Source organism: Orcinus orca, chromosome 7, assembly GCF_937001465.1.
Source record: "Orcinus orca chromosome 7, mOrcOrc1.1, whole genome shotgun sequence".
NCBI lineage: Eukaryota > Metazoa > Chordata > Mammalia > Artiodactyla > Delphinidae > Orcinus > Orcinus orca.
Window position 1 is genome coordinate 83,122,599 of NC_064565.1, and position 14,185 is coordinate 83,136,783.

The 14,185-nt window shown below is 35.7% G+C and overlaps 1 protein-coding gene across 1 annotated transcript in view; it reads right to left on the bottom strand.

Moving 5' to 3' along the window:
- Nucleotides 1-5,149: 5,149 nt before the first annotated feature.
- Nucleotides 5,150-14,185, bottom strand: part of BOLL (boule homolog, RNA binding protein) — a 56,480-nt gene continuing 47,444 nt past the window's right edge. Inside the window, exon 11 of the mRNA XM_004262886.4 lies at nt 5,150-6,823. Coding sequence (XP_004262934.1) covers nt 6,800-6,823 — 24 coding nt within the window. The 3' untranslated portion in view covers nt 5,150-6,799. The remainder of the gene's footprint in view (nt 6,824-14,185) is intronic.

The window sequence follows — 14,185 nt, forward strand, 5'->3', positions numbered from 1 at the left end:
CTGCGCCACCTGGGAAGCCCTTTGCCTCCATTCTTTTTTCAAGGTCCTGGATCATCTTCACTATCATTCTGAATTCTTTTTCTGGAAGATTGCCTATCTCCATTTCGTTTAGTTGTTTTTCTGGTGTTTTACCTTTTTCCTCCATCTGGTACATAGCCCTCTGCCTTTTCATCTTGTCTGTCTTTCTGTGATTGTGGTTTTTGTTCCACAGGCTGCAGGATTGTAGTTCTTCTTGCTTCTGCTGTCTGCCCTCTGGTCAACTATCATCATTTCTAATTTCATCTGATCTTTAGGAATTAGACACAAACATAACTGTGGTTGATCATCATCTTTCAAAGTTTCCTTTTATAATGTTTATAATACATAAAGCAAAAGAAAGAAAAGGATAAAACATTCCACGTTCAAGCAAAAGCTATCCTGGTTCTCTCTTTTTTTTTCATACTTCCAAAGTGCTTGCTCTGTTATTATTAGGAAGCATTGTGAACAATATGGAGCTTTAAGAGTACCAATGGGGGGTGCTTCCCTGGAGGCACAGTGGTTAAGAATCCGCCTGCCAATGCAGGGGACACGGGTTCGAGCCCTGTTCCGGGAAGATCCCACATGCTGCAGAGCAACTAAGCCCATGTGCCACAACTACTGAAGCCTGTGTGCCTACAGATCATGCTCCGGAACAAGGGAAGCCACCGCAATGTGAAGCCCGCGCACCAGAACGAAGAGTAGCCCCTGCTCGCTGCAACTAGAGAAAGCCCGCGTGCAGCAATGAAGACCCAATACAGCTAAAAAAAAAAAAAAAAGAAAAAAGGATTACCAATGGGAGCTTCCCTGGTGGTGCAGTGGTTAAGAATCCTCCTGTCAATGCAGGGGACACGGGTTCGAGCCCTGGTTCAGGAAGATCCCACATGCCGCATGTGCCACAACTACTGAACCTGTGCTCTAGAGCTTGTGAGCCCCAACTACTGAGCCCGTGTGCCACAACTACTGAAGCTTGTGTGTCTAGAGCCCATGCTCCGAAACAGGAGATGCCACTGCAATGAGAAGCTCGTGCACCACAATGAAGAGTAGCCCCCCCTCGCTGCAACTAGAGAAAGCCCGAGCACAGACATGAAGACCCAATGCAGCCAAAAAAAAGAAAAAAAGAGTACCAAGGGGTTCAGAAATGGAAGAAGGAAGGAAGCTGTGAAAACCAAGAATGACATTCTCTTAAGTATGAATTAGCTACTTGTAAGCTGGATTCCTTAAGCCAAAACATCGTTCCCATATTGCTTGAATTTTTTCATGTTACATTATACTGTTGGAAATTCTACTAAATTGGATTGAGTGTTTGCATTAACTAACATTCTCTTTATTCTTAGGGAAGTCAAGGAGGAGAAAGATCCTTTTTTCTCCCTTTCTTTTATTCCGCAAATCTAGAATTCAGGTTAGTATTATTAGATTACGTACTTAGCCCAATATTGACATCTTTTCTGGGACTATCTTGTGAATTTAAATATCATCAGTAATATGGTTGGAATTTGGCAAAACTCTTCCAAAGTTAAGTATGCTTGATTGCTTTCTTTTCTTTCATTTTAGAGCCATATTTGAAAATGAAAGCAGAGGTGAAAGTGTACATATAATGACTACATAGAAAATATACTTAAGTTCTATCATTTTCAGTCAATGAAAATTAATTGGGGGCTTCCCTGGTGGCGCAGTGGTTAATAATCCACCTGCCAATGCAGGGGACATGGGTTCGAGCCCTGGTCTGGGAAGATCACACATGCTGCGGAGCAACTAAGCCTGTGTGCCACAACTACTGAGCCTGTGCTCTAGAGCCTGTGAGCCACAACTACTGAAGCCCACGTGCCTAGAGCCTGTGCTTCGCAACAAGAGGAGCCACCACAATGAGAAGCCTGCGCACCGCAATGAAGAGTTAGCCCCCGTTCTCGGCAACTAGAGAAAGCCTACATGTAGCAATGAAGACCCAACGCAGCCATAAAAAGACAGGAGAGCATGCATTAAAAAAAAATGTTTGTCTGAAAGAAAAAAAAGAAAATTAATTGAATTGGGTGGATAAGAAAAGACTCAGGGTCCCTAAAAATTTGGAGAAATTCTATCCAAAATAGAAAATAGAGGTCCTCAGAATGCTAAGAGCCAGAGGGGGAAAGCCAGATGGAGGGGGAGGTCTTTCTCATGGCCAGCACACTCAGTTTCTTTTTTTTTTTAATTGATTCAAACATCAAGGATATGGTACTTGGCAAACAAGTTGGAAAAGAGATATTCAGGTGAATAGACAGTGAATTGTTTCCAGGTTGAAAGAGTACAACTGGTAGGCTTAGGGAATTCAAGGGACAGGAAGAATATATAGTTGACTTTTGAACGACACACAGGTTTGAACTGTGAGGCTCCATTGGTAGGTGGATTTTTTTCAATAAATAACTACAGTACTAATCCACCATAGGTTGAATTTACAGATAAGGAACAAGGGAGGAACCACGGATACAGAATGGTGGATATGGAGGGCCATAATTATGCATTATACTCAGGGTGTGTGTGTGTGTGTGTGTCGGTGTCCCTAATCCCCGTGTTGTTTAAGGGTTAATTGTAGTTTGATTTTTCACTCGTAATTTTCCAAAGGGAAAACTGCAAAACACTGAAACCTATTAAAGACAAAGGCCTAGAGAGAATGCAACAAAACCTGTTGATGGTAAGTAATGGGAGGAAAATAAATGCTAAAAACTTTGAGACATTTCCTTTGAAGCCTTTGTACTTGAGTCACTTTAAATAACAAAATAACACAAAAGAACTACCATTTCCTGAAAGTGTATTTTCCCCAGGAAAGAAAAACTCTCAGAGATGTATTTTACCCTCTCTATTCCACAAAAAAAGAAATGAAGAAAAAAGTTAAGAGTCTAATAAAAAAACCTCTTTTTAGAAATTCTCTCTTTAAGCCTAAGAGCGTACTGGAATCTTGTAGGTACATACATCCCAAAGGAGTGTGAGGATCTAGAGTCCCCGCAGTTTTCTCTGATGAGGAACAAAAACCAACAAATAAGAGGGCTGAATTGAGGAAAAGACTCTTAGCAGGGGAGGAAGAGAAGGACTTTAGTCCCTGTGTATAGAGAGGTGGCTTCTTACACCCCTTCTTTCCAAAGGGGAGAAAGTGCACAACGATATTTATGACTTATATCACCTTTAGAGTAGTACTGAATGACCATTACTCATGGGTACACACCTTGACAGAAATGCAAAACTGAGGTTAACATACTAGCTTCACTAAGAAAATTATGCACCAAAATACGAGTAAATAATCAAGTATTGGCTTCTTTTAACTAATAAATACATACCAAATGAGGAAAACTGACAAATCAGTGAATGGAAAATTTTAAAATTACATGTTTTAAAAATAAGTCAGATGTCAATATGGTATCACTCACTAGCCTAAGTAAAATGTCTTAATTGACTATTCATACTGTTACTATGTATCTTTACTTTGATAGATTCAGGCTTGTCATTATATTAGTTGATACTATTTTAAGCACCATGCCTAAAAAGAATGATAAAATGGGAAATCCTTAATCTGTTATTTCACTAGTTTGAAATCTACACCTTCTATTTTATATCTGTGGATCCTCACAGGTCAGAAAGCAGTTACCATCAAGATAACCATGAATCTTGTATATAGAAAACTGAAGAAGGATTATGTCACATGGAAAGGAGAAATAATGACAATGTTAAATAAATGATCTTGAATGGTACTTGATTTCTGAGAGGAACCAGGAGGATGCAGAAAATATTAGCAAATTTATGCAATACATAAAAGCAGAGAGACAGAAACACACATAGCAGGTCCAACAACAGCAATAACTGTAGCTGTTAATCAGAGAGTAGTACTCAACATGCAAGTACAGAAGCTGATAGCATAGTTTTAGGAATTTATATACAGGAATGAAAACACGGAATAGGGTTGAAAGAAACAGTACCAAAGATGAATATTATATCCATCCTTTGTGTATAATTTGGCTCTTTCCCCCTGAGTCTATAGGGATTTCAGAGTACATTTTAGTCGAAGTATAGGTTCAGGGTCCAGCAATTTACTATTATAACAATAGGGCATGTTGAAGCATGATATCAACGTTGAATTCGATGCCCTCCTAAAATTTTTTCTAGTTCTTTGATTCTATATTTTAATACTATTGAAGCACTACTTCTGGAAAAAATACAAAGAATTTTTGTGTGACCCCGATTCATTATTTTATAGTTAAATATAGCATAAATCCAGGAAACACACTCCTAACATATGGGAGTTATCATGTATAAACGTGTTTGAAAATAATGTACTGTAATTATTGGCAGAAATTTATAAAGCAATGTTATCAACTAAATCATACATCTTTTTCTAAGCTATCCTGATAACTCAGCTGAGAGGAAGTTAAAGTCTTAATTTTCCAAGATGCTTTATCTTTTGACATGCTACCATCTTTCTATCTCTGATTGTATTAGAGGTTTTAGGAAAATAGGTTGCAAATTTATTCCCTTGTGATTCTGGTACAGGGACTAATAATGTATTACCCATTTCATTCTAAAACTGAGTGAACTGCAGCTGTCTTAAGATTGGCTTTTCAAAATGGGTACTAAGTAAGTAAAAACTTCTTTTCAAATTTACCTATAGGAGATATACTACAGGGAATTCTGCCAGGGAATTAGGACTCGGAGCTTTCACTGTTGTGGCCCAGGTTCGATCCCTGGTAGGGGAAGTAAGATCCCACAAGCCGCACGGCGCTGGCAAAAAAAAACCCCAAAAGACAAAAAAACAAAAAACCTACAGAAAGGAAAAAAATAAAATGAGCTTTATGTAGTATATGTCGGGAGAATTTTCATCCTCCTAATCTGTCTTTAGAAAAACATGTGTGGGCTATCAAGCTAGGCCATGAAGAAGGTTGATGATATCCTCCATATATTTAGGTTTCAATAAATTCTACAGTTTTGATTAGCTTCTCAAAATAAAGCTAAATTCTAAGAAAGTCTATATGTATGAATTATATATGCACTATATATATAAAATATGTACGTGTGTATGCATATTATGTATATATATTAGATGTGTGCATACATATAATCTATATAGCTCTGTAGAAAAACACGCCTGGGTATGCATAATTCTCAAAATTCCTTATCCAATAATACATCATTAATTTTTATTAACAGTCCAGGATTTGTTTAGCATCATGTTTAACATTTTGAAAATCAAAACATTAATTTTTTTTGTTCTCAAGGATAGTACTATTAAAAGAAGATCTCTAACACTGGTAGTTAATAATTTTTACTTACAGAACAAAAAACTTGAAATTTCATTGTGGGACTTTAGTCTTTTTACATTTCTAAAAACTGAGAGTAATTAGTGTACATGGAATCCTCATATGCTAGTATATATTTCATATGGTCCTGCTGTTCTCATGAAACCATTTGACTGGCAAGCACATTCACTACGGTTTCAAAAGAAACTCCCTGTTTGACTCACGAGGAAAAACTTTGGGGTCCAAGTCTTATTATTTCTGTTGCTGAGCATGGAATATATTTGGGGATGGAAAAAGAAAGGAAAGAGATTTATTAGGGTAATGCCAATATTTATGGCTTTTCCCCTTCTTGCCTAAAATTAGGAGGTCAGTGAAAGAACTGCAAATGGATTGAAGAAGCCTTTTTTCATACTACAAATAAATTTTAGTGATAAAAACACTTATGATTTGTTCTGTAACTTTTGAACAACGGCTTCTCCTCCCCACCTATTTTCCAATTTTATAATAAGAATTGGCTTTAGAATCAGAATTTAAAGTTTTTCTTTGGTGTAAGAAATAATTTTGCTTTTAATGGAAATAATTGTCCTTTTAAGAACTGATAACATATATAACTGAATATATTGGTAAAACATAAGGAAAGGTCAAAAGATTAAAACATTAAAAGAACACCAAAATATAGTAAAATATTAGTCAATGTTATGAGATCATGTCAGAGGTGAGCCTTCTTTTATCAAAACACCTCTACTAGGTGATCCATATTATATAAAATTTGGTACCAAATGGCTTATGTTATAGGAAGGCTGGAGCATTATCTCAAATATTAGAGAAAAAATTTACTATAGTCAATTAATCACATGAAAAGGCAAGAATACTGATCATGTTGATGGTATTTCCAATGTTTGGAAATGTTATTTAAAAAGGAGTATAAGTACTATGCAAATTCTGAAAACCATGGTAAAAGCAAAATTAAATAAGGAGTAGCAGTAACAAATAAATAAAAAAATAGACAAAAAAATGACAGAATTACAAAGTAGTAGAACTGAGCCATTAAGATTAAATATGTGATAAAAGGCATGAAAGTACTAAAAATTCTATTAGAATTAGAAATGACTCTTATTCTAAATATTAAAATAAATATCAAAGAATATGAAACATAACTTCTAAAAGATTGAGAGGAAAAGAAATAACACAAAGCAGAGAAAATGAAAGATACCTCACTATTCCCAACGTGGTTATTATTTATGGAATGGATAAAACATGTTGTAGAACATGTCACTACAGTTAGATCAACACATTAAAAAACCAACATGCCACATCCACCTAAATAATTTTGTAGAACAGCTGAAAAAGCAAATTTCATCAAATTTAGACAGCTTATAGTGGAATAAATAAGTATGGCGAGGTATTAACTAACCCTAAGTTTCACAACGGGCAGCATCTAGCCGGTTCGTTGAAGCTGGGTCTCGGCCACACAAGGATCATAGGACAAGAAATCAGTTGAGCTAGACTAGAGCTGCCCAGTTGTCTTAATAATGAATGCTCCACACTGTCTGTTAAGTAAAGAGAAAGAAAACATAGATCAGAAAACCTGAATGGGAAAAAAAAGAATAAGTTAGAATAGATGAGTGTAGGACATCCACGAACATTTACTAAATACTTGCAGAACATGTGGTACTAATAGTATTAGAGTGTTAAGAAGTGAGAGGGTAGAGATTAGGAGGGGTCCAGCACTCAGGAAAGGCTTGCTCTCTCTCTGAGAGCTTACAATCTATTTTACACAATCTTTAGTCTAGTGTTACAGTATAAATGTTCCATATATAAAAATGAGAAATAGGTCAACAGAGAAACAAGTGAGTTACAACATTCCTTCTATTTTGAAAACATTATGAGGTGAGTTTTAAAAACATGTTTCTAAAAAAGGGAGTGGAGATAGGCAGAAGGCTATTTAGAAAGTTGTCTAAAACCCCAAAAGTACTCTTCAAGCTGGCATTGGTAGAACAGGCACTTAGGTACCTATGAAAACAGAAAACAGAGTAATTCCATATATCTGTGTTATCCTGAGAATTTTTTTGTGCTAATGCTAGTTTGGGCCAAAGAAACAACCTAGTCCCTACCACCTTTTTGGCACTTTGAGCATAGGTCTATTCCTAATTTAGGGAACCAAGTTGTCCTATGACATATTTTTACATTTTGTATAGGCTCAAAATTTTCCATATTCCAATTACTTTAGAGAAGTACTATCTGACAGAAATTTCTATGTTGATGGAAACGTTCTATATCTACATTGTCAAATATGGTAGTCAGTAGCCACATGGGGCTATTTAGCACTTGAAATGTGGCTTCAACAAGTGGTGCTGGGAAAACTGGACAGCCACATGTAAAACAGTGAGATTAGAATATTCTCTCATATCATATACAAAAATAAACTCAAAATGGTTTAAAGATCTAAATGTAAGACATGAAACCATAAAACTCCTGTAAGAGAACATAGGTGAAACACTCTTTGACATAAATTGTAGCAATATTTTCTTGGATCAGTCTTCCAAGGCAAAAGAAGTAAAAGCAAAAATAAATAAATGGGACTTAATTAAACTGAAAGGCTTCTGCACAGCAAAGGAAACCATAAACAAAACGAAAGGACAACCTACAGGATGGGAAAAAATATTTGTAAACAATGTGACAGATAAGGGGTTAATATCCAAAATATACAAATAGCTCATCCAACTCAATATAAAAAAGAAAATCTAATCAAAAAATGGGCAGAAGACTCGAACAGACATTTTTCCAAAGAAGTCATACAGATGGCTAATAGGTACATGAAAAGATGCTCAGCATTATTAATTATTAGAGAAATGCAAATCAAAACCACAATGAGGGACTTCCCTGGTGGTGCAGTGGTTAAGAATCCGCCTGCCAATGCAGGGGACATGGCTTTGAGCCCTGGTCCAAGAAGATCCTACATGCCACGTAGCAACTAAGCCTATGTGCCACAACTACTGAGCCTGCGCTCTACTGCCCACGAGCCACAACTGCTGAGTCCACATGCTGCAACTACTGAAGCCTGTGCGCCTAGAGCCCATGCTCTGCAACAATAGAAACTGCTGCAATGAGAAACCTGCGCACTGCAAGGAAGAGTAGCCCCTGCTCGCCACAACTAGAGAAAGCCCGCGTGCAGCGACAACCCAACGCAGCCAAAAAATAGATAAATAAAATAAAAAAAAATCAAATACTTTCTCATTAGAAAAAACAAAACACAGTGAGGTATTGCCTCACACCTGTCAGAATGGCCTTTATCAAGTCTACAAATAACAAATGTTGGCGAGGATGTGGAGAAAGGGGAACCCTCTTGCACTGTTGGTGGGAATGTAATTGGTGCAGCCATTATGGAAAACAGTATGGAGGTTCCTTAAAAAAACTAAAAATAGCAGTACTATATGATCCAGCAATTCCCCTCCTGGGTATATATCCAGAAAAAAAAAAGAAAACACTAATTTGAAAAGATACATGCACCCCACTGTTCATAGCAGCACTATTTACAATAGCCAAACAATAATCCAAATGCCCATCGATAGACAATTGGATTAAGAAGATGTGATATATATATATATATATATATATCACATTATACACACACACAATGGAGTATTACTCAGCCATAAAAAAGAATGAAATATTGCCAGTTGCAGCAACATGGATGGACCTAGTGAATATTATGCTTAGTGAAGTGAGTCCGACAAAGACAAATACAATATAATAGCTCTTATACGCGGAATCTAAAAAAAAAAAAAACGAATGTATATTAAAAACAGAAACAGACTCACAGACATAGAAATCAAATTTGTGGTTACCAAAGGGGTGAGGGAAGGGGGAAGGGACAAATTGGGGGTATGGAATTAACAAACTACTATATATAAAATAGATAAGCAACAAGGATTTATTATACAGCACAGGGAGTTATACCCATTATCTTGTAATAACCTATAATGCAATATTATCTACAAAAGTATTGAATCAGTATGCTCTATACCTGAAACTAAAACAATACTGTAAATTAACTATACCTCAATTGAAAACAAAATAAATGTGGCTAGTTGCAATTGAGGAACTGAATTTTAAATTTCATTTAATTTTAATTAATTTAAAATTGGAATTAGCCTCATGTGGCTAGTGGTTACCATGTTTTGGGAACAGCATGACTCTAGGGGTTCAAACTTGTCTGGTTTGCTAAACTCTATAGACAGGCCAGGATTTCTCTGGCCTGTTCAATACTGTCTAATACCACTTAATATAACTCACTGCTGTATTCTCAGTGTCTTGAGTACTGGCTAGCAAATGGTAGATGCTTGACAAATATTTGGTAAATGAATGAAAGATACTGTGGTAATATATAGCTATTCATGCCTAATCAACTTTTACTTGCAATATGCCCTGGTTCTCTCAGAAAAAAATAAGAGAAGCGAAGTTAAACTGTTCTCTGTATGTGGAATTGCCTGACTGAAGCTCAATAAGCCTAGAGAGAACAGGAGCTAACTTCATTACAGCTCAAAGAAAAAAAATATAAACAGTTGTATATGAATAATTTAGGTCGATAATTATGGGAATATTGAAGGAAGAATATGCAATGGCAAGGAATTTGGCAAGGAAGTATGTGGATAAGAGTTGATGAGAATGATAAGAGGAAAAGAAACTACAGATTAAAAAACTAAATTCAGATTTTATGCATGACTAAAGGATAGAAACTGAAGATAGAGAAGTCTTGAAGAAATAAATATACAGTAATCTGGTTAGTCCATAATAGAGCTTAGAAAAGGGATTTGGCAGTGGAAAGAGAAATGAATATATTATTTTTAGCAAGTTAGTGATCTGAAAAAGGACACAAAACAGTACAAAGAGACCATGTGGCTTAAAGAAGTCAGAAAAAGTCACTGGTATTGTTTTGATTTCAGGGGATAAGGGAGATGGGCAAACTAAAATGAAAGAGGTGAGGATTCTGAAAATAAAATGTATGAAATTGTGTATTCATGATTTTCAGTTTGAGGAGGTAGTGACCATCCATCCAGGTGTTGTTGTTTTAGAGTTAAAATAGGGACAGAATCAAAACACTAGGGTCAGAATCACTATTAAACACTACTAAAATTCAGAAGAAAACTGGAAAACTCCCTGAGAAGACAATTTAGAGGACAAAGAGAATCATGCCATGATTAGCTGGTAAAAAAGGAAAAAATATATTTTTTGAAAGAGATACTGAAAGATCAAACAGAGTGCAAGGAGAGTCACATATAAGAATGAATAAAATTTGAGCACAGGTTAGTTGACAGTACTGTATTAAAGAGAATCTAAGAGGACAAGCACTAGGACAAGACCCTTGCGGTTTGGCTAATAATCATCAAATCTTGGCAATAAATCTTAGATAAGTGCTTTGACTAGATCTCAGTACTGAAAGAATAGTAATTTCATGAGTGAAAAAGATACCCCTATATTCCTCCTTCATGCCTTTCCAAAACAGGTAAATTTAAAGTATTTTTAGTGAAGTGTGGAATACAAAATCCTATTGCTTATTACCCTGTGTCAAAGTGGGGAAAGATGTTATCCAAAAAAATTCAGGGGGTTTCCCTGGTGGCGCAGTGGTTGAGAGTCCGCCTGCCGGTGCAGGGGACACGGGTTCGTGCCCGGTCCGAGAAGATCCCACATGCCGCGGAGCGGCTGGGCCCGTGAGCCATGGCCGCTGAGCCTGCGCGTCCGGAGCCTGTGCTCCGCAACGGGAGAGGCCCGCGTACCGCAAAAAAAAAAAAAAAAAATTCCAGAAGCAATTCTGTAAGGTATTAAGGTTTGATGAGTTCAGTCGTGAAAGTAAAATGCTCATCCAAGTAGTATGGGTGCTAAGAGGAAAGAAAATAGATTGGGTAAAAGGAGGAAAAATGTTCAAATAGAGGGAATGACAGACTCAGAATGCAAGGGAAGTGAGTGCTAAAACTAAGAATGGGAATACGTAATTGGATTGTGCCACACAATGAGACAGAGTTCCCCCTCTAAACGAAGCACAAAATTTACTCAGAATACTGTGTCAATTAGTACCTATCCTTACACATTAATTAACAAATACCTCGAATTCGCTGGTGGCCTAGTGGTTAGGATTTCGGGTTTTCACTGCTGTGACCCAGGTTAAATTCCTGGTCGGGGAACTGAGATCCTGCAAGCAGTGTGGCCAAAAAACCCCCTAAAACAGAAAAACAACCCCCTCAAACCCCCCAAATATCTCAAATTATCCTTATTCACATTTCCCCCACATTGACTAAGTATTCTGACTGGTAAGAACTTATGGACAATGTGAAATTAAATCAGTCTAGAAGCTAAGGGTCAAATAATCCATGTTAGGTTAAACATAGATCAAAAACAAATAATTAAAAATGGAAATATAATATAAATATGTATATAATATATGATATATTTTATATAATATAAAAAAGAATGTACATATGTGTATAACTGAGTCACTTTGCTGTACAGCAAAGACTGGCACAACATTTTAAATCAACTATAGGTCAATAAAAAAAATGGAAATATAACCAAAGCATTTGTACTACATTTCACATTACACTTTAAGACGATACATGAACCTGACAGTGGGTTAACCCAAGGGTTGTAAAACTATAGCCTATAGGCTAAATCTGGCCTATCATCTGTTTTTGTAAATAAAGTTTTACTGGAACATGGTCACAGTCATTGTTTATCTGTGGTTGTTTTCAAGCTACAATTGCAGTGAATAGTTGAGCTAGAGACCATGTGGCCTAAAGAGCTTAAAATATTTACTATTGGACCCTTTACAGAAAGTTTGTTGACCACTGGGGTTTAAACTATTCAGTCTGGAAAAAAAATTTCAGGCTGAGAACTTCTGAAAATCTTTGAAAGAAAACATTAATAAGGTGCCTTAAGAGTGTATCTACTCTATTGTGAAAATAAATGATCACTACCCTCAAATATATTGGATTCACCTTAATTAAAGTCAAAATCAGAAATTACAAGTTTAATAGAAACTTAAGAGAAACGAAGAAGCTATTGATACTAATGCTTTTGAGACTACAAAGAACAGGGATTAACTAGGTTATATATTTAGGTATATAAGAAGTACCTAAAGCACTTAAGTATTGGGACTTCCCTGGTGGTCCAGTGGCTAAGACTCCACACACCCAATGGAGGGGGCCCGGGTTCAATCCCTGGTCAGGGAACTAGATCCCACATACCGCAACTAAAAGATCCCACAGGTCGCAACTAAAAGATCCCGCTTGCCTCAACTAAAAGATCCTGCGTGCTGCAACTAAGACCCGGCGCAGCCAAATAAATAAATAAATAAACAAACAAAAAAGGAGATAAATATTAGTGCTCTACTTACCACAGTGTTTAAGTTAAATCTATACAACAGTTATTCTATGTTTTACTGTCAGAAAGTCTTTACAAAAGCACAAAGAGCTTTCTTGTAATATTAAAAAGTTTTAATACTTCTTAAGGCCTTGACTTTTTAACGTTGAGACTATTAGTGTTTTTTTAATAGAAAATTACATTTGTTATAATGTTTGTTGTAGAAAGTTGTGTTTACTTAATGTGGTAAACTGTATTTGCAATATTTGGTTGGTATTATTCCTCATCAACCTACTTCCTATGTCACTGCTTATCTCGTTGAATAACCTCAACTAGTATGGAAGACTAAAAAGCTCTCTTAGAATTAGGTGAACATGTAGCTAAAGAAATTCCTCCTGTTAAAATTTATGTTACAAATGAAATAAAGTGACTCTAACACAGAGGTTAACTGTTTTTATTTTTTAAAAATGTTTGTTTTCTATATACTTATTATAGGTACAATAGAGGTCTTCATAAATAGTTAATTGTTTTTGTATATTTGTGCCATGGACTTCTTTGGTAGTCTACTGAGGCCTATGAACCCCTTCTCAGAATCATGTTTTTAAATATCTAAAATAAAATACATAAGATTATAAGGGAAACAAGCTATACTGTAATACACATATCTACAGACTCTTTAGGAGGGGATCTTCGGAGCAGATTAACTTTAAAACTCAGTGCAGAATCTTAGTATCTCTTTTCCTTGAACTCAAAGATTAAATGTAAATGATTGGCATGGTGATTATTCTATAATATCATCAAGAATCAGTATATCACACTTTTTGCTGCAAAGGTACTTAATAACATATAGACCCTCATCTTGCATACTATCATCATTAACATTTCAAGTATAAAAAGTGACATAATATTCAGTTTGGCTCTCTTAAGGCAATCTTAGATTAGATTTTAATATTTCAGGAAAACCAAGGACAACAGTATTCAGGTCTATATATTTTCTTAAGAGCAGCAACTAACTTCTGAACTTAATTAAAAATGTAATTCCCTAATTGTTTTAGAGAATTTGATTGAGCTAGGATATACTACCATTGAAAATGTGTTAATAAGATAAAAAGTAAAGTGTGGTGATATAAATTGCCATTTATGTGGGAAAAAACAAAAACTCTCAACAATTATATAATATTATATATAAATATATAATATATACTGCATATATAGATACATGTAATATACACATATAAGGCATTATATTACCTTTTTTAAAAAAAAATATTTATTTATTTATTTGGCTGCACCAGGTCTTTTTTTTTTTAAACATCTTTATTGGGGTATAATTGCTTTACAATGGTGAGTCAGTTTCTGGTTTATAACAAAATGAATCAGTTATACATATACATATGTCCCCATATCTCTTCCCTCTTGCCTCTCCCTCCCTCCCACCCTCCCTATCTCACCCCTCTAGGTGGTCACTATATTACCTTTTTTTAAAATTAATTTTTATTGGAGTATAGTTGATTTACAATATTGTGTTAGTTTCTGCTGTACAGCAAAGGAATCAG